This window comes from Hyperoodon ampullatus (assembly GCF_949752795.1).
Source record: "Hyperoodon ampullatus genome assembly, chromosome: 3".
Classification (NCBI taxonomy): domain Eukaryota; kingdom Metazoa; phylum Chordata; class Mammalia; order Artiodactyla; family Ziphiidae; genus Hyperoodon; species Hyperoodon ampullatus.
In genome coordinates this window covers 52,345,539-52,369,218 of record NC_136916.1, presented here as the reverse complement: position 1 = coordinate 52,369,218, position 23,680 = coordinate 52,345,539, and the positions used below count along the sequence as shown (strand labels likewise).

Below are 23,680 nucleotides of genomic sequence, written 5' to 3'. Positions count from 1 at the left end.
GAGTTACTGTTTTTAAAAATATAATATTTTCTCCTATAAGCTATATATTCTTTTTTTTTTAAATGATAGGACCATAATTATGGTTTAGAAGATTATTTAGTGACTGAGAACTCACTCTTAATTGCATATTTTATATTTAAATCTCATGAATGTCACATTTGAAATCTTTTTTTTTTAACATCTTTATTAGAGTATAATTGCTTTACAGTGTTGTGTTAGTTTCTGCTGTATAACAGAGGGAATCAGCTGTATGCATACATATATCCCCATATCCCCATACCTTATGGGGATTCCCTTGTATGTTATTTGTTGCTTTTCTCTTGCTGCTTTTAATATTTTTTCTTTGTATTTAATTTTTGATAGTTGGATTAATATGTGTCTCAGCGTGTTTCTCTTTGGGTATATCCTGTATGGTACTCAATATGCTTCCTGGACTTGACTGACTAATTCCTCTCCCATGTTAAGGAAGTTTTCAACTACAATCTCTTCAAATATTTTCTTAGACCCTTCCTTTATCTCTTCTTTTTCTGAGACCCCTATAATTCGAATGTTGGTGCGTTTAATGTTGTCCCGGAGGTCTCTGAGACTGTCCTCAATTCTTTTCATTCTTTTTTCTTTATTCTGCTCCCTGGCAGTTATTACCACCATTTTTTTTTTGACTTTATTTTTTTTTATTTTTATTTTTTTAAATTAGTTTCTGCTTTATAACAAAGTGAATCAGTCATACATATACATCTGTTCCCACATCCCTTCCCTCATGCATCTCCCTCCCTCCCACCCTCCCCATCCCACCCCTCCAGGCGGTCACAAAGCACCGAGCTGATCTCCCTGTGCTCTGCGGCTGCTTCCCACTATCTATCTACCTTACGTTTGGTAGTGTATATATGTCCATGTCTCTCTTTCGCTTTGTCACAGCTTACCCTTCCCCCTCCCCATATCCTCAAGTCCATTCTCAAGTAGGTCTGTGTCTTTATTCCCGTTTTACCCCTAGGTTCTTCATGACATTTTTTTTTTTAAATTCCATATATATGTGTTAGCATATGGTATTTGTCTTTGTCTTTCTGACTTACTTCACTCTGTATGACAGACTCTAGGTCTATCCACCTCATTACAAATAGCTCAGTTTCGTTTCTTTTTATGGCTGAGTAATATTCCATTGTATATATGTGCCACATCTTCTTTATCCATTCATCCGATGATGGACACTTAGGTTGTTTCCAGCTCCGGGCTATTGTGAATAGAGCTGCAATGAACATTTTGGTACATGTCTCTTTTTGAATTATGGTTTTCTCAGGGTATATGCCTAGTAGTGGGATTGCTGGGTCGTATGGTAGTTCTATTTTTAGTTTTTTAAGGAACCTCCATACTGTTCTCCATAGTGGCTGTACCAATTCACATTCCCAGCAGCAGTGCAAGAGTGTTCCCTTTTCTCCACACCCTCTCCAGCATTTATTGTTTCTAGATTTTTTGATGATGGCCACTCTGACTGGTGTGAGATGATATCTCATTGTAGTTTTGATTTGCATTTCTCTAATGATTAATGATGTTGAGCATTCTTTCATGTGTTTGTTGGCAGTCTGTATATCTTCTTTGGAGAAATGCCTATTTAAGTCTTCTGCCCATTTTTGGATTGGGTTGTTTGTTTTTTTGTTATTGAGCTGCATGAGCTGTTTATAAATTTTGGAGATTAATCCTTTGTCAGTTGCTTCATTTGCAAATATTTTCTCCCATTCTGAGGGTTGTCTTTTGGTCTTGTTTATGGTTTCCTTTGCTGTGCAAAAGCTTTGAAGTTTCATTAGGTTCCATTTGTTTATCTTTGTCTTTAGTTCCATTTCTCTAGGAGGTGGGTCCAAAAGGATCTTGCTGTGATTTATGTCATAGAGTGTTCTACCTATGTTTTCCTCTAAGAGTTTGATAGTTTCTGGCCTTACATTTAGGTCTTTAATTCATTTTGAGCTTATTTTTGTGTATGGTGTTAGGGAATGATCTAATCTCATACGTTTACATGTCCCTGTCCAGTTTTCCCAGCACCACTTATTGAAGAGGCTGTCCTTTCTCCACTGTACATTCCTGCCTCCTTTATCAAAGATAAGTTGGCCATATGTGCGTGGGTTTCTCTCTGGGCTTTCTATCCTGATCCACTGATCTATCTTTCTGTTTTTATGCCAGTACCACACTGTCTTAATTACTGTAGCTTTGTAGTATAGTCTGAAGTCAGGGAGCCTGATTCCTCCAGCTCCGTTTTTCGTTCTCAAGATTGCTTTGGCTATTCGGGGTCTTTTGTTTTTCCAAACAAATTTTGAAATTTTTTGTTCTAGTTCTGTGAAAAATGCCAGTGGTAGTTTGATAGGGATTGCATTGAATCTGTAGATTGCTTTGGGTAGTAGAGTCATTTTCACAATATTGATTCTTCCAATCCAGGAGCATGGTATATCTCTCCATCTATTTGTATCATCTTTAATTTCTTTCATCAGTGTCTTATAATTTTCTGCATACAGGTCTTTTGTCTCCTTAGGTAGGTTTATTCCTAGATATTTTATTCTTTTTGTTGCAATGGTAAATGGGAGTGTTTTCTTGATTTCATTTTCAGATTTTTCATCATTAGTGTACAGGAATGCCAGAGATTTCTGTGCATTAATTTTGTATCCTGCTACTTTACCAAATTCATTGATTAGCTCTAGTAGTTTTCTGGTAGCATCTTTAGGATTCTCTATGTATAGTATCATGTCATCTGCAAACAGTGACAGCTTTACTTCTTCTTTTCCAATTTGGATTCCTTTTATTTCCTTTTCTTCTCTGATTGCTGTGGCTAAAACTTCCAAAACTAGGTTGAATAAGAGTGGTGAGAGTGGGCAGCCTTGTCTTGTTCCTGATCTTAGTGGAAATGGTTTCAGTTTTTCACCATTGAGGACAATGTTGGCTGTGGGTTTGTCATATATGGCCTTTATTATGTTGAGGAAAGTTCCCTCTATGCCTACTTTCTGCAGGGCTTTTATCATAAATGGGTGTTGAATTTTGTCGAAAGCTTTCTCTGCATCTATTGAGATGATCATATGGTTTTTCTCCTTCAACTTGTTAATATGGTGTATCACATTGATTGATTTGCGTATATTGAAGAATCCTTGCATTCCTGGAATAAACCCCACTTGATCATGGTGTATGATCCTTTTAATGTGCTGTTGGATTCTGTTTGCTAGTATTTTGTTGAGGATTTTTGCATCTATGTTCATCAGTGATATTGGCCTGTAGTTTTCTTTCTTTGTGACATCCTTGCCTGGTTTTGGTATCAAGGTGATGGTGGCCTCGTAGAATGAGTTTGGGAGTGTTCCTTCCTCTGATATTGTTTGGAAGAGTTTGAGAAGGATGGGTGTTAGCTCTTCTCTAAATATTTGATAGAATTCGCCTGTGAAGCCATCTGGTCCTGGGCTTTTGTTTGATGGAAGATTTTTAATCACAGTTTCAATTTCAGTGCTTGTGATTGGTCTATTCATATTTTCTATTTCTTCCTGAGTCAGTCTTGGTAGGTTGTGCATTTCTAAGAATTTGTCCATTTCTTCCAGGTTGTCCATTTTATTGGCATAGAGTTGCTTATAGTAATCTCTCATGATCTTTTGTATTTCTGCAGTGTCAGTTGTTACTTCTCCTTTTCCATTTCTAATTCTATTGATTTGAGTCTTCTCCCTTCTTTTCTTGATGAGTCTGGCTAATGGTTTGTCAATTTTGTTTATCTTCTCAAAGAACCAGCTTTTAGTTTGGTTGATCTTTGCTATCGTTTCCTTCATTTCTTTTTCATTTATTTCTGATCTGATCTTTATGATTTCTTTCCTTCTGCTAACTTTGGGGTTTTTTTGTTCTTCTTTCTCTAATTGCTTTAGGTGCAGGGTCAGGTTGTTTACTCGAAATGTTTCCTGTTTCTTAAGGTGGGATTGTATTGCTATAAACTTCCCCCTTAGAACTGCTTTTGCTGCGTCCCATAGGTTTTGGGTCGTCGTGTCTCCATTGTCATTTGTTTCTAGGTATTTTTAAATTTCCTCTTTGATTTCTTCAGTGATCACTTTGTTATTGAGTAGTGTATTGTTTAGTCTCCATGTATTTGTATTTTTTACAGATCTTTTCCTGTAATTGATGTCTAGTCTCATAGCATTGTGGTCGGAAAAGATACTTGATACAATTTCAATTTTCTTAAATTTACCAAGGCTTGATTTGTGACCCAAGATATGATCTATCCTGGAGAATGTTCCATGAGCACTTGAGAAAAATGTGTATTCTGTTGTTTTTGGATGGAATGTCCTATAAATATCAACTAAGTCCATCTTGTTTAATGTTTCATTTAAAGCTTGTGTTTCCTTATTTATTTTCATTTTGGATGATCTGTCCATTGGTGAAAGTGGGGTGTTAAAGTCCCCTACTATGATTGTGTTACTGTCGATTTCCCCTTTTATGGCTGTTAGTATTTGCCTTATGTATTGAGGTGCTCCTATGTTGGGTGCATAAATATTTACAATAGTTATATCTTCTTCTTGGATCGATCCCTTTATCGTTATGTAGTGTCCTTCTTTGTCTCTTCTAATAGTCTTTATTTTAAAGTCTATTTTGTCTGATATAAGAATTGCTACTCCAGCTTTCTTTTGATTTCCATTTGCATGGAATATCTTTTTCCATCCCCTTACTTTCAATCTGTATGTGTCTTTAGGTCTGAAGTGGGTCTCTTGTAGACAGCATATATATGGGTCTTGTTTTTGTATCCATTCAGCCACTCTGTGTCTTTTGGTGGGAGCATTTAGTCCATTTACATTTAAGGTAATTATTGATATGTATGTTTCTATTCCCATTTCCTTAATTGCTTTGGGTTCGTTATTGTAGGTGTATTCCTTCTGTTGTGTTTCTTGCCTAGAGAAGTTCCTTTAGCATTTGTTGTAAAGCTGGTTTGGTGGTGCTGAACTCTCTCAGCTTTTGCTTGTCTGTAAAGGTTTTAATTTCTCCATCAAATCTGAATGAGATCCTTGCTGGGTAGAGTAATCTTGGTTGCAGGTTTCTCTCCTTCATCACTTTAATTATGTCCTGCCACTCCCTTCTGGCTTGTAGAGTTTCTGCTGAGAGATCAGCTGTTAACCTGATGGGGATTCCCTTGTGTGTTATTTGTTGTTTTTCCCTTGCTGCTTTTAATATGATTTCTTTGTGTTTAATTTTTGACAGTTTGATTAATATGTGTCTTGGCATATTTCTCCTTGGATTTATTCTGTATGGGACTCTCTGTGCCTCCTGGACTTGATTAACTATTTCCTTTCCCATATTAGGGAAGTTTTCAACTATAATCTCTTCAAATATTTTCTCAGTCCCTTTCTTTTTCTCTTCTTCTTCTGGAACCCCTATAATTCGAATGTTGGTGCATTTAATGTTGTCCCAGAGGTCTCTGAGACTGTCCTCTATTCTTTTCATTCTTTTTTCTTTATTTTGCTCTGCATCAGTTATTTCCACTATTTTATCTTCCACCTCACTTATCCGTTCTTCTGCCTCAGTTATTCTGCTATTGATCCCATCTAGAGTATTTTTCATTTCATTTATTGTGTTTTTAATCGATGCTTGATTCATCTTTAGTTCTTCTAGGTCCTTGTTAACTGTTTCTTGCATATTGTCTATTCTATTTCCAAGATTTTGGATCTTGGAAATAGAATCTTGGATCAGCTTTACTATCATTATTCTGAATTCTTTTTCAGGTAGACTGCCTATTACCTCTTCATTTGTTAGGTCTGGTAGGTTTTTATCTTGCTCCTTCACCTGCTGTGTGTTTTTCTGCTTTCTCATTTTGCTTATGTTACTGTGTTTGGGGTCTCCTTTTTGCAGGCTGCAGATTCGTAGTTCCCGTTGTTTTTGGTATCTGTCCCCCGTGGCTAAGGTTGTTTCAGTAGGTTGTGTAGGCTTCCTGGTGGGGGGGACTAATGCCTGTGTTCTGGTGGTTGGGGCTCGATCTTGTCTTTCTGGTGGACAGGTCCACGTCTGGTGGTGTGTTTTGGGGTGCCTGTGGCCTTATTATGTTTTTAGGTAGCCTCTCTGCTAATGGGTGGGGTTGTGTTCCTGCCTTGCTAGTTGCTTGGCATAGGGTGACCAGCACTGTAGCTTGCTGGTCGTTGACTGAAGCTGGGTGCTGGTGTTGAGATGGAGATCCCTGGGAGATTTTCGCTGCTTGATATTATGTGGAGCTGGGAGGTCTCTTGTGGACCCGTGTCCTGAAGTTGGCTCTCCCACTTCAGAGGCACAGCACTGACCCCTGGCTGCAGCACCAAGAGCCTTTCATCCACCCGGCTCAGAATAACAGTGAGAAAAAGTAGAAAGAAAGAATTAGTAGAAGAAAGAAAGAGAGAGGGAAAGAAAGGAAGAAGGGAAGAAAGGAAGGAAGGAAGAAAGAAAGAAAGGAGGGAGGGAGGGAGGAAGGATGGAAAGAAAGAAGGAAAGAAAGGGAGGGAGGGAGGAATGAAAGCAAAAGGAAGAGTGAATGGAAGAAGGGAGGGAGGGAGGGAGGAAGGAAAGAAAGAAAGAAAGACAGGAGGGAGGGAGGGAGGAAGGAAAGAAAACGAAAGTGGAAAGAAGAAGGGTGGGAGGGAGGGAGGGAGGAAAGAAAAAGAAAGAAGGAAAGGAGAAGCGGAGGGAGGGAGGGAGGAAGGGAAGGTAGGAAAAAAAGAAAGAGCAGGTAAAGTAAAATAGAATAAAGTATGAAATATAGTAGCGTTATTAAAATTAAAAAGTAATTATTGAAAAAAAAAACACGGACCGATAGAGCCCTAGGACATATGGTGGAAGCAAAGCTATACAGAGAGAATCTTACACAGAAGATTACACATACACATTCACAAAAAGAGAGCAGGGGGAAAAATCAAAAATCTTGCTCTCCAAGTCCACCTCCTCGATTTGGGATAATTCGTTGTAAAAAGAGGAAAAGGGCGAGAAGTCTGAAATCTTGCTAAGTCCACCTCCTTAATTTGGGATAATTCGTTGTAAAAAGAGGAAAAAGGGGGGAAAGTCTTAAATCTTGTCCTCAAAGTCCACTTCCTCAATTTGGGATGATTCGCTGTCCATTCATGCACTCCACAGACGCAGGGCACATCAAATGGACCGTGGAGCTTTAATCCGCTGCCTCCGAGGCTGCACTGAGAGATTTCCCTGTCTCTGCTCTCACAACTCCGGGGTCTCAGCCTTGGACCTGGCCCCGCCTCTGCGCGTAGGTCGCCGGAGGGCGTCCGTTCTTCGCTCAGACAGGACGGGTTTAAAGGAGCCTCTGATTCAGGGGCTCTGGCTCACTCAGGCAGAGGGGAGGGAGGGGAATGCCCTCTCCTCGCGCACCAGGCAACAAAAGGGAAAAAAGTCTCTTGCCTCTCCGGTAGCTCCAGACCCTTTCCCCGGACTCCCTCCGGGCTAGCACTAACCCCTTCAGGCTCTCTTCCTGCCGCCAGCCCCAGTCCTCTCCCTGCACTCCGACTGAAAGCCGATACCCGAGCCTCAGCTCCCAGCCCCGCCCACCCCGGCGGCCGAGCAGACAGGCCTCTCGGGCTGGTGTGTGCCTGAGGGCACCGATCCTCTGTGCCAAAATCTCTCCGCTTTGCCCTCCGCACCCCTGTTGCTGTGCTCTCCTCCGCTACTCCAAAGCTTTCCCCCTCCGCCACCTGCAGTCTCCGCCCGCGAAGGGGCTTGTAGTGTGTAGAAACCTTCCCTCCTTCACGGCTCCCTCCCACTGGTGCAGGTCCCGTCCATATCCTATTGTCTCTGTTTATTCTTTTTTTCTTTTGACCTACCCAGGTATGTGGGGAGTTTCTTGCCTTTTGGGGGGTCTGAGGTCTTCTGTCAGCGTTCAGTAGGTGTTCTGTTGGAGTTGTTCCACGTGTAGATGAATTTCTGATGTATCTGTGGGGAGGAAGGTGATCTCCGCGTCTTACTCTTACGCCATCTTCCTCCGGCTCTCTCTATTTCCACCATTTTATCTTCCAGCTCACTTATCTGTTCTTCTGCCTCAGTTATTCTTTTATTGATTCCTTCTAGAGTATTTTTAATTTCAGTAATTGTGTTGTTCATCATTGTTTGTTTGCTCTTTAGTTCTTCTAGATCCTTGTTAAATGTTTCTTGTATTTTCTCCATTCTGTTTCCGAGATTTTGGATCATCTTTACTATCATTACTCTGAATTCTTTCTCAGGTAGGTTGCCTATTTCGTCTTCATTTATTTGGTCTTGTAGGTTTTTACCTTGCTCCTTCGTCTGTAACATATTTTTTTGTCGTTTCATTTTTTTTTTTTTTTTGATGGGTGGTGCTCTATTCCTGTCTTACTGGTTGTTTGGCCTGAGACGTCCAGCACTGGAGTTCGCAGGCAGTTGGGTAGAGCTGGGTCTCAGTGCTGAGATGAGGACCTCTGGGAGGCCTCACTCCGACTGATATTCCCTGGGGTCTGAGGTTCTCTGTTAGTCCAGCGGTTTGGACTCGGAGCTCCCACCACAGGATCTCAGGCCTGACCTCCAGCCTGGGAACCAAGATCCCGCAAGCTTTTTCTTTGTCCTTTGTGCTTAGTGTAGATGCACTTGCTCATAGGGTGCTGCGTGCAGAGGCCTCACACCCAGCGCTTCACACCAGAGTTCCTAGTGCGACCCGGCTTCTGCTGACACTGTAGCTTCAACGGCCATTTGCAGAGCCATGTGCAGAGCCTGAAATCATTTCTTAACACAGTGGTAATACATGGTGATTCTGGAGTTTCATGTTCTAACTTATATGTTTTATATAATCATAATAATAGTCATTGAAGATTCAAAAAAGTGATATATATATTGAATATTGGAATGGCCATGACAGGCAGGTTGTAGGCTCTATGGTAATTAGGATTGGGAAATGGAGTAATTAGGTTACCTTGATACTCAAATGAACCCCCAAAATGTGTAAGTATAATTTACTCTCCATATATTCCCTGTTTAAGGACTGTGAGTTGTGAGTCTTCGTCTCTTCTCTCTTCCTTTTAAGTGGTGTATGGCAGTGATGCAAGCCTCGTTAGGAGCCTTTTGCATACATCATGCAGACTACTGGTATAATTGGCCTGGGAACTAATTTTCTTTTTAAAATATTTCTAGGTGGCTTTTTCATCTTTAAACCTGTTGCTGCATACACAAGCTCTTCTCTCTTCTCTTAATTACCTGACAACCATTATTCCATCAGATGGCCAAAACGTGGGTGATACCAAGGAAGTTCAAGTTTCTACTGAAAAGCAACAAAAAACTTCAGCTCTGCAGAAAAGTATGAAAAACACTGTTTTGTTTCTTGTTAGTAAGGGTTTTAGAATTGTAGAGCTAAATGGGGAATCTTAGAGACCATCTGGTTAGTCATGTACATGCCATTTTGCCTACCTTTGTTCTTTCCTTCAAACTGAGTCATACGTGGGTGCCTGATATGTAAGATAAATGTAATTAATACTGTTGTTTAAAAAAAAATGTTTTTTGGGCTTCCCTGGTGGTGCAGTGGTTGAGAGTCCGCCTGCCGATGCAGGGGACGCGGGTTCATGCCCCCAGTCTGGGAGGATCCCACGTGCCGCAGAGCGGCTGGGCCCGTGAGCCATGGCCGCTGAGCCTGTGCGTCTGGAGCCTGTGCTCCGCAACGGGAGAGACCACAGCAGTGAGAGGCCCGCGTACCGCAAAAAAAAAAAAAAAAAAAGTTTTTGTTCTTATTCTGGTGGTGATGGGGGATGCCTTTATATGGGTATTAGGGGAAGAAGACCTGTATTTATTCTGAGCTCTTCCTCCTCTCAGTGGCTCCTGAAAGGACTCCATAGAGGGTTAATCTTCCCTAACATTTTACAGATAAGGAAATCAAGACCCAGAGACATGAGGGCCAGGGTGCAGGGATAGCATCGAATTGGATAAGAGCCCAGCTTTTGGATCAGAAAGAACTCAGTTCAAATCCTGACTCTGCTACTTAAACTATGGGACCATAGGCATGTTATTTAATATTCAGTAACTTCCTTGAGTTTCAGTGTCATTATCTTTATGTATTTTAAGGTTTTTTTTGCTTTTACATTATCAAAGTAGTACATCTCACTATTAAAAATGCAAACTATATATAAAGAATATATAAAGCAAAAAAAAAGTATTTGAAATACTTAAGAATTTGAGAGTTTTAAAATTATTTTAAGCAGAACCATGGTTCACTTGATATAGGGAAGAAACCTTAATAGAGTGTATACTACTAGAATCCACTGTGATAGAATTGCTTTGTTTATATGCAGTGATTGTATCCTCTAAGGAGAGTGACATTATTCACTTCAGGCTGTTTGCCAAGTTGAATGCTTTCTGTGTTATTGTTTGTGATGAGAAGAACAATATTGCTGAAATCAAGATTCAAGGTAAAAGTTCTCATGATATTAAAAATTGTTTAAAAGATAAGCTTTTTTTTGTTTTTGTTTTTTGCAATGCTAAAATATATATAAAATGGAAGGCTCTGAGCTATGAAAACTGGATTATTTTATTTTATGACATAATTGGATTGCATGTTTTCTTAACTCTTTGAGAGTTGAACCACACATACTGGTGTTTTGGACCCTTCTGAGAGTTGTCTCAGAGGTGAAAGGAATACTAATGTCAATGTAGAGATGCTATTGAGGAGCTAAGTGTCAACCCAGAATTCAGTTTAAGGTCTGTGAATACACTTTATCTTGGTACAAATGCAAAGCAACCTTATCATGAAGAACAAATCCTATGAGCCCATTATGTTCTTTTAGGCAAAATCTGCTAAAATGAATGTAGCTTTTTTCTCTGACTCTATCTTTACCAGCTCATTGTGATCTGGTAAAGGTAAAGAATATGTTTAATACAATTCTTGAAGAACTTAAAACCCAGAAAGCTAGGGTTTTTCTTTGTTCTTTCTAAACTGGCAGTGCATCTACTAGTCTGAATTTGATTCATGAAACTCTTATAGTCTCTATGTAAATGACTGGATATAAGGTGTAAAGAATTTACTAAAATCCTAAGATAATCTATTTGCACTAGATGTAGTTTTTTCACAAGGTTGAAAATTCAGATAATTATTTTTTAATGAGTTTATAGGTTTCATTGTTCATAAAACTAAAAATATCTAATATTGCACTTATTTATCAATTGTGAGTTCAAACATTGCTAAATTTATAAAAAATATCACCTATAGAATAAAATTATGCAATGGAAGAAAAATCTTCAGATCTTATTATGGTATCTATAGAAATTATAATAATATAATTTTTTTTACAGGACTTGATTCTTCCCTTTCTCTTCAGTCAAGAAAACAGTCACTATTTGCCAGATTGGAAAATATTATTGTCACAGATGTTGATCCTAAGACAGTTCATAAAAAAGTAGGTGATAGTAAATCATTAATATTTTTTGATGATTGAACGTGAGATTTTATTTTTAAATATATTTTATTTTTTAAAATACTAATGAAATATATTTTGATAGAAAAATGTTTCTGTAATGATTATAAACCCTTTTAAATTGGGATTTTATTTTGTCATTGTCCATTGGATGGAGTGCATTCAAATCTCTGCTTTTCAGGCTGTGTCAATAATGGGAAATGAAGTCTTTCATTTTAACTTGGATTTGTATCCAGATGCTACTGAGGGGGATTCCTATACTGACATGTCCAAAGTGGATGGTGTGGTGTCACTGAACGTTGGCTGTATTCAGATTGTCTATCTCCATAAATTCCTCATGTCACTTCTGGTAAAATCACTATTTATATATAGATTTTTTGACTTAGAAATACTTAAAATAAGTCTGATAATTATGATTGCAAATCTTAAAACTTTGAATGTTAGGTTGTGCATTGATTCGATTACTGATGGTATTTTATGGATTAATGTAGAGGTCAAAACCTCTCTTTAACAGTTGAAATCTGAATCATATAATGATTTTTGTCTAGCATTGTCTAGAACTGGAATTATTTTTGCTGGAATATAATGAATCCAAATTCTCAAGTGCAAAAACTATTAAAACTGTTTTCTTCTCTGTTCCTCAGCCATATAAGTCTAATTATAATTAGCCCTTGTCAGGTAGCTCATAAATATGGATGGATAATCAGTAATTCTTTCCTAACTAGAAAGATAGGACTAAATTGAAAGTTATTTATTGGAAAAAAATTGGCACATAAATAAAAAGAAGATGGTGTTAGAAATGATGTGCTTGTCCTCCTTTTTGAATTGCTCCTTTTATTTTGTGTCCACAGAACTTCCTGAACAATTTCCAGACAGCCAAAGAGGCTCTGAGTGCTGCCACTGCTCAGGCTGCAGAAAAGGCTGCCACAAGTGTGAAAGATTTTGCCCAGAGGAGCTTTCGTGTTTCTATCAATATTGATTTAAAAGCACCAGTTATAGTCATCCCACAGTCTTCCATTTCCACCAGTGCAGTAGTGGTAGATCTTGGGTTAATCAGAGTTCAGAATCAGTTCAGTCTGGTATCTGGTGAAGACTACTCAGACCCTCCAGTAATTGACAGAATGGATGTGCAGCTAACAAAGCTTAAGCTTTCTAGGTATACTCTTTCAGTAATTATGTATTGATATTTAAGTATTATTTAGTATTGTCTATGAAATTTTATGACTATTGAAATTCATGCTCAACATACTTCTGTTGCATAGAACTGTTTTTTTTTTGTTTTTTGTTTTTTTTTTTTTTGCAGTACGTGGGCCTCTCACTGTTGTAGCCTCTCTCGTTGCGGAGCACAGGCTCCGGACGCACAGGCTCAGCGGCCATGGCTCACGGGCCCAGCCGCTCTGCGGCATGTGGGATCCTCCCAGACTGGGGCACGAAGCCGTGTCCCCTGCATCGGCAGGCGGACTCTCAACCACTGCACCACCAGGGAAGCCCCAGAACTGTTTTTTAATCAACTTTTTATTTTGAAAAATCTCAAGCCTACAGACAAATTGCAAAAATAGTACCTATAATTTTTCAAATAGATTCACCAATTATTTATATTTGCTTTAACTCTGTATATACGTATTATTTAAAATATTTAAAATTTTTAAATTTTATTTTTATTCAGGTGTGGCTGACATATTAGTTTCAGGTATACTACATAATGATTTGATAGTCATGTGTATTGCTAAATGGTCACCATAGTAAGTCTAGTTAACATCCATCACCACACATATTTACAGAAAATTTTTTTCTTGTTATGAGAACTTTTAAGATATATGCTCTTAGCAACTTTCAAATATACAGTACAGTGTTATTAACTATAGTCACCATCCTATATGTTACATCCCCAAGATTTATTTTATAATTGGAAATTAAAACATTTATTGCTAAACTATTTGAGAATAGATATCTTAACCCTTTGCCCCAAAGTGCTTTAGCATGTGTCTCCTAAGAACAAGGACATTAATCCTCTTACATAATAACCACAATTATCAAATTCTGGAAATTTAACATTGATATAATCTATTATCTAATATGCATTCAATATTCAGATTTTACCAGTTATTCCAAGAATTTTCCCCTCAATCCAGGATAACATGTGGCATTTAATTGTATCCTATATTAGTGAGGGAGATTTCTGTACTGATAGACATTTATTCTGGGATAGTTCTTCAGCCTTTCTTTGTTTTTCATGATGATGACAGTTTTGAAGAGTTCAGTCTAGTTGTTTCATAGAATGACTCTCAGTTTAGTTTTGTCTGAGTGATTTCTCATGATTTAATTGAGCTTATACATTTTTGGCAGGAATGCTGTGTAAGTAATGATGTATCTCTAGGGCTCACACCCGAGGACATTTGCAAGTGTGTATGTTCATTTTAAAATCATTTTCTACCCCGTCCAAGGAGATTTAATTATCTTAAATACAAAAGGAATGATTATAAAACAAGTCCAGAAAAGAATCCTGGTTGAAGAGCTTTATAAACTTAGAAATAGCTTACTTTTCATCTTGCCATTTTTTTCTCTAATCTCTGTACCAGCACACATATCAGTCCTTGAACAACTGTATTGATGATTTCCCCCATAGCTTCAAAAATATCAGTTTCTTTTAAAAATTTACTCAGGTTGTCATCTATCTTCTGTTTAAAGAAAAAAGTTTTCTTAAAGGCATTTAATTGTATATCATATACAGTTGACCCTTGAACAGCACGGGTTTGAACTGCATGGGTCTGCTTATGCGCAGATATTTTTTTCTAGTGGTAAATAACACAGTATTATACAACCTGTGCTTGTTTAGAACTGTGGTTATGGAGGAACCACATACACAGAGGAACCGAAATATGAAGGGCAAACTATAAGTTACCTGATTGCATGGAGGGGTCATCACCCTAGTCTCCCGTGTTGTTCAAGGGACAGCTGTGTTTTAATCTGTCCATGCTAGTATATTGTAGATTAAATTAATTATAGACCAAGTTTAGAAAACACTAAAACAGTTTTGTTTCAAATCAGTGTTTAGAGCAGCAACTTTGGGCTTCGTGTTTTTTTAATGATATGTTACATTTACCCCTATTTTTATGCATATATATCAATTATATTTTTCATTAGGACAGTGATCCAGCCAGGCATCTCCCATCCTGATATTCAGCTGTTGCATCCAATTAATTTGGAGTTTTCTGTAAATCGGAATCTAGCTGCATCTTGGTACCACAAGGTGCCTGTTGTGGAAATTAAAGGTCATCTTGAGTCAATGAATGTGAGTATATGAGTGAAAAAAACTTTTTTCTTTTAAATTATTTTTAAATTTTATTTAGTTTTGGCTGCACTGGGTCTTCATTGCTGCGTGCGGGCATTCTCTAGTTGCGGCACGTGGGCTTCTCATTGTGGTGGCTTCTCTTGTAGTGGAGCATGGGCTCTAGGCCCGCGGGCTTCAGTAGTTGTGGCACATGTGCTCAGTAGTTGTGGCTCACAGGCTCTAGAGCACAGGCTCAGTAGTTGTGGCGCGTGGGCTTAGTTGCTCCGCGGCATGTGGGATCTTCCCGGACCAGGGCTCGAACCCGTGTCCCCTGCATTGGCATGCGGATTCTTAACCACTGCGCCACCAGGGAAGTCCCAGAAAAAAAATTTCTTATTGAAAGTTCAGACTCTGAAGACTTTCTCATTATAAATCTAAATGAAATGTGGAATTTTTACTGATTGTTGTAAAGAAAATTTCATTGTGATATTGTCCAACAGGATCTTTATTAATTTTAGTAGAATTTAATCTTCAGTTAAATGTTACTTAGGGGGCTTCCCTGGTGGCACAGTGGTTGAGAGTCCGCCTGCCGATGCAGGGGACGCGAGTTCGTGCCCCGGCCTGGGAAGATCCCACATGCCGCGGAGCGGCTAGGCCCGTGGGCCATGGCTGCTGAGCCTGCACGTCTGGAGCCTGTGCTCCACAACGGGAGAGGCCACAGCAGTGAGAAGCCCGCGTACCGCCAAAAAAAAAAAAAAAAAAAAAAAAGTTACTTAGTTTTTAAATTTGTTATGTGTACATGTTAGCAGAGATCTGTTTGTAAATTATTTATTAGTGTGTTATAATTATAGCTCATTCTATATATTATATACATACCCTTTTATTTTAGGGATATCTGAGTACCCCTCAGATAATTATAGCATTGAGTGAAATGCCTATTTTTCATATTGAAAGTGGCCATTTTATTACATTGAAATTGTTATTGTTTAAAAAGTAGAATTTATGTGTGTTCTGAAAGTCACTTATTTAAAAAAGTGATCTGATTTCTTTAATAATTATTAACTTTCACTAAGGGTCATCATATTGGTTAAGTAGATGAAACTAATATTGACTTGTAAATCACATTGTTTTTCTCCAAACACTGTCTTATATTTGAAAATAAAATTTTTAACATGAAATAAGTAGTGAAATACTTGAGTGTACAGTGATTATATAATTTTTTAGTCAATGTTAAGAGTATCCTGTCCTTAGTGTTTTGTTACTAAGGATTTGTTTTCCATATTAAAATTGTTTCATTTTAAAATGAAATATCTTTTTCTTTTCTTGGAACATCATATTTCACAGGTTAATCTAAATCAAGAAGATCTTAATCTTTTATTTAGAATACTAGCAGAAAATCTTGGGGAGGCTACTGAAGACTTGAATAAAGTGAAACCAAGAGTGCAAGAGACAGGTAAGAAGTTGACAGTAGGTGGTATAATAAATGTTTTTTTACAATTTTGTAGGGGAGACAAACAATAAAAATGAAGTAAACAAACATATATTTACAAATTGTGATTTGTATTACCAAGAAAACAAATAAGATGCTACTGAATAAAACCATAGTTTGCTTTTAAGTTGAGTAAAGTCAGTTATTTCTAAGTTGCATGAGTTAGGAGGAGGCCATAAAGAAGGGTTTCAGATCAATGGTGAATTCCTGGAAAAATTTTTGAACTTGCATGTATAGAGAAAAAAACATTTTAAGTTGGCACTAGGCTATGTAGCATACTTGATCTGACTTTTATTTTTTAATTTTTTTAAAAATTAAAAAAAAATTTTTTTGCCGTACTGTGAGGCATGCAGGATCTTAGTTCCTTGACCAGGGATCGAACCCATGCCCCCTGCAGTGGAAGTGTGGACTCCTAAACACTGGACTGCCAGGGAAATCCCTTGATCTGATTTTTAGCTGTACAAAGTGAAGTGGTTGATAAATTACCACTGAACAAAGATACTGAAAAAATTGTACAGCAGTTAAAAATGCAAATAGTATTTAAATTATTAGATACAGTGGCCCTTAAAGGCAAAGTAACTACCAGACTTATTTTTTAAGCTGTTTTATATGTACACATATACACATACACAGTGTATCTTGGTGTTCATTCCATATCTATATATATGCTGTGTATAGATCCGACTCATTCTTTCTAATGGCTGCTTGGTATTAAATTCTGTTGAAGTATCATAATTTAGTTAGCAAATCCCTATTGATGGACATTTCAGGTGGTTTTCAGTCTTTCACTCTTACTATGTTGCATTAAATATCCTTGTACATACACTTTTTTACAAGTGCATGTTTATCTGTAGGGAAAATGCAGGACTGCTGGGTTAAAGGGTATTTAGTTTTTATTAAATTAAAATAATAATTGAATTCAATCAATACATTTAATAAAATTAATTTTATTAACATTTTGACAGATTTGCCAGTTGACCCCCATAGAACTTATACTCATTTTGTACTCCCATCGGGTGGTTCTTCTGTGCTTTTTCTAACACAGTGTATTATCAGATTTTAAAAATGTTGCCAGTTTGCTGCTGAGTGAAAAATGGTATCTCACTGTACTTTTTCAATTTTAAAAAACGTTTTTTACCTGAAACTAATGTAATATTACATGTCAATCAGGTCTCAGAAAAAACCCAAAATACTGGGGGGGAAAACCTTTTTTACAGTATGTTAATACATATAGTAAAGTGTGCAAATCTTCAGTGTACAATTCAGTGGGTTTTTATATATGGCTACACCAGTGTAATCACCATGATTAAGATATAGAACATTTCCAGCACTGCACCCTTGAGCTATCCCTATGCCTTTACCTATCAATACCAAACACCCACCCTGCCCCTGAATCCACCCAGAATTAAGTACCATTCTGATTGTAATATCATACATTAGTTTTGCCTCTTTTTGAATTTCATATAAAAGGAATCATAGAGAATTTACTTTCATTTTTGGCTTCTTTCTTTTTTTTAATTTTCACATGTTTTTATTCCATTAAAAGCAAAACAAAATCTAAATCCATACTCATAGAACAGAATACACTTATTTAAAGTTTTGACAGTGTGCAAAATTAAAGTTTGGATATTTAATCCAAACTTTAACATGAGTATTCTCTTGTAAGGCGATTTCTTTCCTTTAATAAATAATATATTAAAATATATATTATTCTGGAAGCAAATCATCTCCTAACTGTTCATCAGCAAAATCATCCTCATTGACTCTCTTTTTGGCTGCGGTTTTGGGTCTTTCTATTTGCGGGCCAAGCGGATCCACATAGGAGGCATCTCGCTCCTTGTTACTGCTGCTCTCATAAGGCTCGTCTGTCCCAGGCAGGGCTCGGAGCTGGGCGCTGAGCTGCTTGCCTCTGCTACCGGAGCCACACTTCTGGCCACTGTCACTGCCAGCGCTCCCATGGGGACCCCCGCTGCCATCCCTGCCAGACTTGATGTGCTGTTCCCTGATTTCTTTCATTTTTTCCAATCTCTTGAGTTTTGTTGCATATTCTTGAACTTCATTTAATCCAGTGTCTGTGCAGAGATGTACCAAGAAACGTAGACATTCAACATTTTCTGGAAAATTTCTGTGAATATCTTTGTAAGTATCTAATGCTTTTTGGTAGTTACCACTTCTTCTAAAACAACTAGCTACCATCAGCTGCCATTTCACCTGTGTAGGCTGTATAAGAGAAGCTCTTTCAAAGTACTGAATGGCTTTTTCACAAAACTGGGTTTCAATGTAATAGGCCGCGAGCCACTTGTTGACTTCAGTGTTGGACGGGAAATACCTATATGACTCATAGTAATATTGGAATGCTTGGGATTTATCCCCCTCAGTGTCATATAATCCTCCCAGTTTAGACAAAGCTCTGGAGTCAGTTGGAACAACACTGATCGGCTGCATTAATCATTCCATGGCTTGATTGGGATCTTCCATTAATTCGTATACATTTGCTATCTGGTAAAGGACTTGGGTGCTGTCTCTTAGGACTGCGTGAAGTTTCAGGAAACAGTCCAAAGCTTCATCAAGCTGGCTTAGCTTCTTATAGGTAAGGCCAATATTATAAAGTGCTTTAGTACAAGAAGAATCATTTCTTAGAGCCTCATTTTAGAATTCAGCTGCCTTCTCATAATCACCATTTGCAAAAGCTGTATTCCCTTTATGAGTAAGAGCTGACGGATTATATCTATCAGAGTTCACAGCTAAATCTGCATAGCTACCGGCTTCTGCAAATTCATTTTCCAAATAATGCAGGAATGAGAGGTTGGGTGCAGCTGCACTCTTCACTCTACTGTCCTTTCTTTCAAACATTTTAAAGGTCTCTACAGCTTGATTAAAGTCCTTTTGTCTCAGGTATGTAATTGCGTTATTTCCAGATCATTTGCCAGCTCTACATACTGAGAAGCTTTCACAACTTCAACACACCAATCATAACCTACAGCAAAAGATGTTTCAATTACAGGAGCAATGAGTTTTGCAACTGTCATGATGTATTTTTCTGCCATGTCTTTCCTTTCATGTTCCATTTGCCTTAGATGATCATTTTTTATAGATTCAATCACTAAATTAGTATGTGGGTCATCACTTGGTGAAATGTATTTATCATCTTCATCAGTTTCTAATGGAACAGCAGTCAAGTTTTGGAATGCCTTCTTTTTTTCTCAATCTCCAACAGCAAAGTAACTAAGAATTAGGTTGAAGCCTGCCTTCAGATTTGGTGCCATGCTCATTATGTGTGCAAATAAATTAATGGCATCTGAATACTGCCCAGTTTTTTGTTTGTTTGTTTTTTTGCGGTACGCGGGCCTCTTACTGCTGTGGCCTCTCCCACTGCAGAGCACAGGCTCCGGACACGCAGGCTCAGCGGCCATGACCCACGGGCCCAGCTGCTCTGCGGCACGTGGGATCCTCCCGGACCGGCGCACGAACCCGTGTCCCCTGCATCGGCAGGTGGACTCTCAACCACTGTGCCACGAGGGAAGCCCTGCCTAGTTTTAATAAATGTTAACTCCAATGTTCTGCATAATTTTAATCCTCATTTCTTTATGGACACTTGGAATTTGATCTAAGGCTATTTGGTAGAATTTAATGGCTTTGGAATAATTTCTTTGCTTTAAATAAATATTTCCCATATTCACTTTCAACCATCCTGCATTGCTAAACATCTTATTTTTCAGTATAACTTGATAGGTGTTTGGTGCTTCAGCATACATTTCATTAGCTGAATATTGACTGGCCAAGTTGAAAAGAACTGATTAAGTTAAATCCAAATTGATGTTTTCTGGACTTGTAACTTGTTTTCCTTGTTTCACCAGGACTCTCTCTTTTCTTCCTGCATCTTTTGTCTTTTCTAAGGCCAATTTTAAGTCTCCACGACTGTTAGCAATACAGCTTTCTTCTACCGACTCATTTACTTTCTTCTCTACTTGTCTCATCTTTTCTTCTCGGCTGTCTTCATTCCTGGCCTCCAGGGGCGGTGCAGGGCCCCACGACTGACCGAGGGGGTCGAACGCAGAGCCTCTCAAAGCTGCTTTGGTAAAACCAGCTGCCCTCACTGCTGTCATGGGTCTAGTAACTCCATCCTGAAGAGCCCCTGCATTGGTCTTCCCACTGACGATGCCAGGGATGTCTTGGACCCATACCCAGTAGCTACAGGTCTAGCAACCAATGTGCTTGGTATTTTAGCAGTTACAGGAGGTCTTCTGCCATGACTAGCGCTCACAGCTTGCTGAAAAGCTGTGTCATTCTCCAGTTCCTCGGTATCATAGGTTGGATTGTAGTCGTTATAGCCAGACTAAAGATCATCTTCATCTGTCTCTGGGGCGAGGTATCCATTTTGCATCATTTGTACCTCCGTGAGAGCGGGCCGAGCTCGTGCCTCCGCGGAGTCTTGCCGGGGATTTTGGAGCTTCGCGTCTCGAACTCGGGGTCAGGGGCTCGAGGGCCGCGCGTGGCTTCGGGCGGGGCGGGGCACGGGCCCCTCGGAGGGCGGCAGGCACCCGCGCCGCCCCGAGCCCTCTCCCGTCTCGCGGCGAGGGGGGCAGCGCGACCGCGAGCGTGGTGGGGCCGGCGCGGCCTTTCTGGGGCTCCGCAGAGAGCTGCACGGCTGCAGCGCTGCCCACGCTCGGATGCCTTGGCTTTCTTTCATTCAACATTTTGTGGGATTCATCCGTGTTGATGTCTATAAAGCCAGTTTGTTCTTTTTATTGTTCTTGTTCTTTTTATTCCATGATAGTATTTGACTATCATGAGCGAAATTGCTATGAATGTCATTGTACAGTCTTTCGGCACACTTATATACTGTTTTCTTTTGGACATACAGCTAGGAGTAGAATTACCGGGTCATATGTTAGCTTACATTTCGCTTCAGTAACTTACGCCAGGCTATACTGAACAGTTTTCCAAGAGGTTGAACCAATTTACTTTCCTACTAGCAATGTATGAGAGTTCCAGTTTTTTCACATTCTCACCAGTGCTTGCTATCCTCAGTCTTGTAAAATTTAGCCATCCTGGTGGTTATATAGTAGTATGTCTATGGTTTTTATTTGTTCCCTGATAACTAATGAAATTGAAAACCTTTTCATATGCCATTTGGTTATCCTCTTTTATGACATGATCATTCAAGTCTGTTGACCATTATCTTTACTGAGGTATGGTCTTTTTTCTAATTGGTGTATAGGAGTTGTTTATTCATTCTGGTTAGGAGCCCTTTGCTGGTTATATGTGTTATATGTATACATGTTAGTGTATGTGTAGAAATATCTTCTCCCTCTCTGTGCTTTACCTTTTCACTCTCTTAATAGGTTTTCTTTTAATAGAATTAGTTAATTTTAATGAATTCTAATACACAATTTAAAAAAATGATCAGTGCTTTTTATTTCCTATTTAAGAAATCTTTGCCTGTTCCAGGAATTGTTTTGTAGAAGCAAAATATTTGGTAGAATTATTTTCCCTCAATCACATTATGTTTGGAACAGTGCTGAAATAAGGTGATAGTTAAGAAACCTTGCCCTGTGCATTGCTTTCTCAAAGGTAATAATTAACAGCAGTGGTTTTCCATATGGAAAACACTAGACAAGGTACTGAATCTGTCTGGACCTCAATTTGCTCATATGTGAAATAAGGACAATGTAAAGGTTTTACCTTAAAGTGTTGTTATAAGAGTTAAATGAGATAGTCTGTGAACATCTGTTAGCACAACATCCAACACAGAGGTTAAGTACTTTGCAAGTGATAGCTATTATTAGTGTTGTGTATTACAGTTTAGAAAGCAATTTTACTGCATTTCAGGATACGTGAATTTCAGGACAACAGGGTCATATTCATATGGTTTTACTTTTGATTCTTGGTATGGCGTAAGAGGCTTTAAGTCCCCCCCACTTCTTTCATATCAAGCCTTAGCTCTTATTATCCTCCTTATGATGTAACCATATCAAACTCCATTCTGTTTGCAAAACCTGTCCTGATGTGTTATCTCTCTGTGGTTTTCTACTACCTCTTATTTTATTCTTCTCTGTGTGAGGAGCTCCTTCAGTTCTACTTGAATTATAACTCTCCTATTAAGACTTTCTTGACCTTCTCTTGACAGTGTCATGCTTAGTTCTGTGCTTTCTACGTACTTTATCTAGAGACTATTAACATTTGTCCATTTAATGTGACTAGGTGGGGCCTTCTTATTTTGTTTGTATTTTAAGTATATATGTTTCTTCTACTAAGCCATGAGCTTTCTAAGGACTAGAGCTGTGTATGACTGATTTGTGGATTTTCAATGCCTAAACCAAGTCCAGAGTACTTGTATAAGTCCTTGTTGAGTATTCATGTAAGAAATGTGTGAATAGGAGTGAATGAATTTCTTTTAAACATCTTTAGGTGAAACTAAAGAGCCACTTGAAATCTCTACATTAAAACAAGATACGCATGTTTCACAAGATAGTTTAACAGCTGGAGTGGAAGAAATTAGATCTGTAGACATCATTAATATGCTGCTGAAATTTGAAATCAAAGAGGTGTGTAATTTTCATCTGTTTTTATAAAATGAGGTGGATAAATAATGGATATTTGGAATTACCTGTAATAAAGTAAACTTGTAGATTATTGATATGGATAGAAAAAGCTTACAAAGGCTTTTTGTAATTTGTATGTAGAAATGTTTAAAAATTTGAGAGTTTGCTAAAGATGAGTTGTATTTGGGGGATATAATACTTACAGAGAAAATGGTAATATGCCCTGTAACAGGCTTTTCAAATGATTTTAGGACAGTTGGAATGTGGCCTGCTTTGGATTTTATATAGGGAAGGCAGGAAAGGGAAAAATGACAGAGAAATTCTTTGCAAATTTTAGAAACCATTAATAGAATAAAACACAATATGCCTACATTTTAAAATGTTATATTACCATTACCTGCTTTCCATCTGCAGATTCTTAAAGTAAGATTAAATGAATTTTCCTCTTCTGTGTTCACACACATGACAGGTATTCATTGCATGTACTAAGTGCTAAGGATACAGAAGTAAAAGACATAAACTCTGAACTCAAACAAGAAAACAATTAAAATTTTTGTTAAGTACTCCCATTAAAAATGTGCCCAGGGAGCTTGTGGCAGTGATGGTAGGAAGAGGGCATCTAAGCAGTCTGAAAGAGTCAGGGAAGATTACCTGGAGGAAGTGAGATTTAGTTGAATTTTTAAAGGAGAAGATACAGTCTGAGGAAAGGAGTTTAGGAAAGGGGCTGGGACAGGGTAGAAAGAGGGACAGGCATACACGTGTGTATGTGGGAAAGCATCGCAGATACAGGGACTTAGAAGAACTTTCTCCAAAATCCCTTCATTGTTAGATAGCTGTGCAGAGGTTATGTTCTATCTTTGAGTCAAAAATAATAAACTTTTGAACAAATGAGTGCTACTTTTTTGATCTGAAATATATGTTTTGAAACTAACTTCCTTCATGCTAAACCTCTGCTGTTTTTCTGGTTAATGTTACAGTTATTGAAGATTTTTAGGCTTTGATAATT

At 38.3% G+C, this 23,680-nt stretch overlaps 1 protein-coding gene and 1 pseudogene across 5 annotated transcripts in view; one reads left to right on the top strand and one right to left on the bottom strand.

The window, feature by feature from the left end:
- Nucleotides 1-23,680, top strand: part of VPS13C (vacuolar protein sorting 13 homolog C) — a gene marked incomplete at both ends in the record, with an annotated part of 185,655 nt that overhangs the window by 88,481 nt on the left and 73,494 nt on the right. For all 4 annotated transcript variants that reach the window (XM_079700003.1, XM_079700000.1, XM_079700002.1 and 1 more), the window contains 8 exons: nucleotides 9,103-9,265; nucleotides 10,251-10,367; nucleotides 11,248-11,351; nucleotides 11,551-11,718; nucleotides 12,221-12,525; nucleotides 14,514-14,661; nucleotides 15,985-16,093; nucleotides 22,541-22,677. In XM_079700003.1, the coding sequence (XP_079556129.1) occupies nucleotides 9,103-9,265; nucleotides 10,251-10,367; nucleotides 11,248-11,351; nucleotides 11,551-11,718; nucleotides 12,221-12,525; nucleotides 14,514-14,661; nucleotides 15,985-16,093; nucleotides 22,541-22,677 (1,251 nt within the window). The remainder of the gene's footprint in view (nucleotides 1-9,102; nucleotides 9,266-10,250; nucleotides 10,368-11,247; nucleotides 11,352-11,550; nucleotides 11,719-12,220; nucleotides 12,526-14,513; nucleotides 14,662-15,984; nucleotides 16,094-22,540; nucleotides 22,678-23,680) is intronic.
- Nucleotides 17,837-20,516, bottom strand: LOC307050176 (intraflagellar transport protein 88 homolog; annotated as a pseudogene). The gene is made up of 2 exons: nucleotides 19,928-20,516; nucleotides 17,837-19,255 (listed from the first exon to the last, which is right to left on the bottom strand). The product of its transcript is annotated as an intraflagellar transport protein 88 homolog (transcript).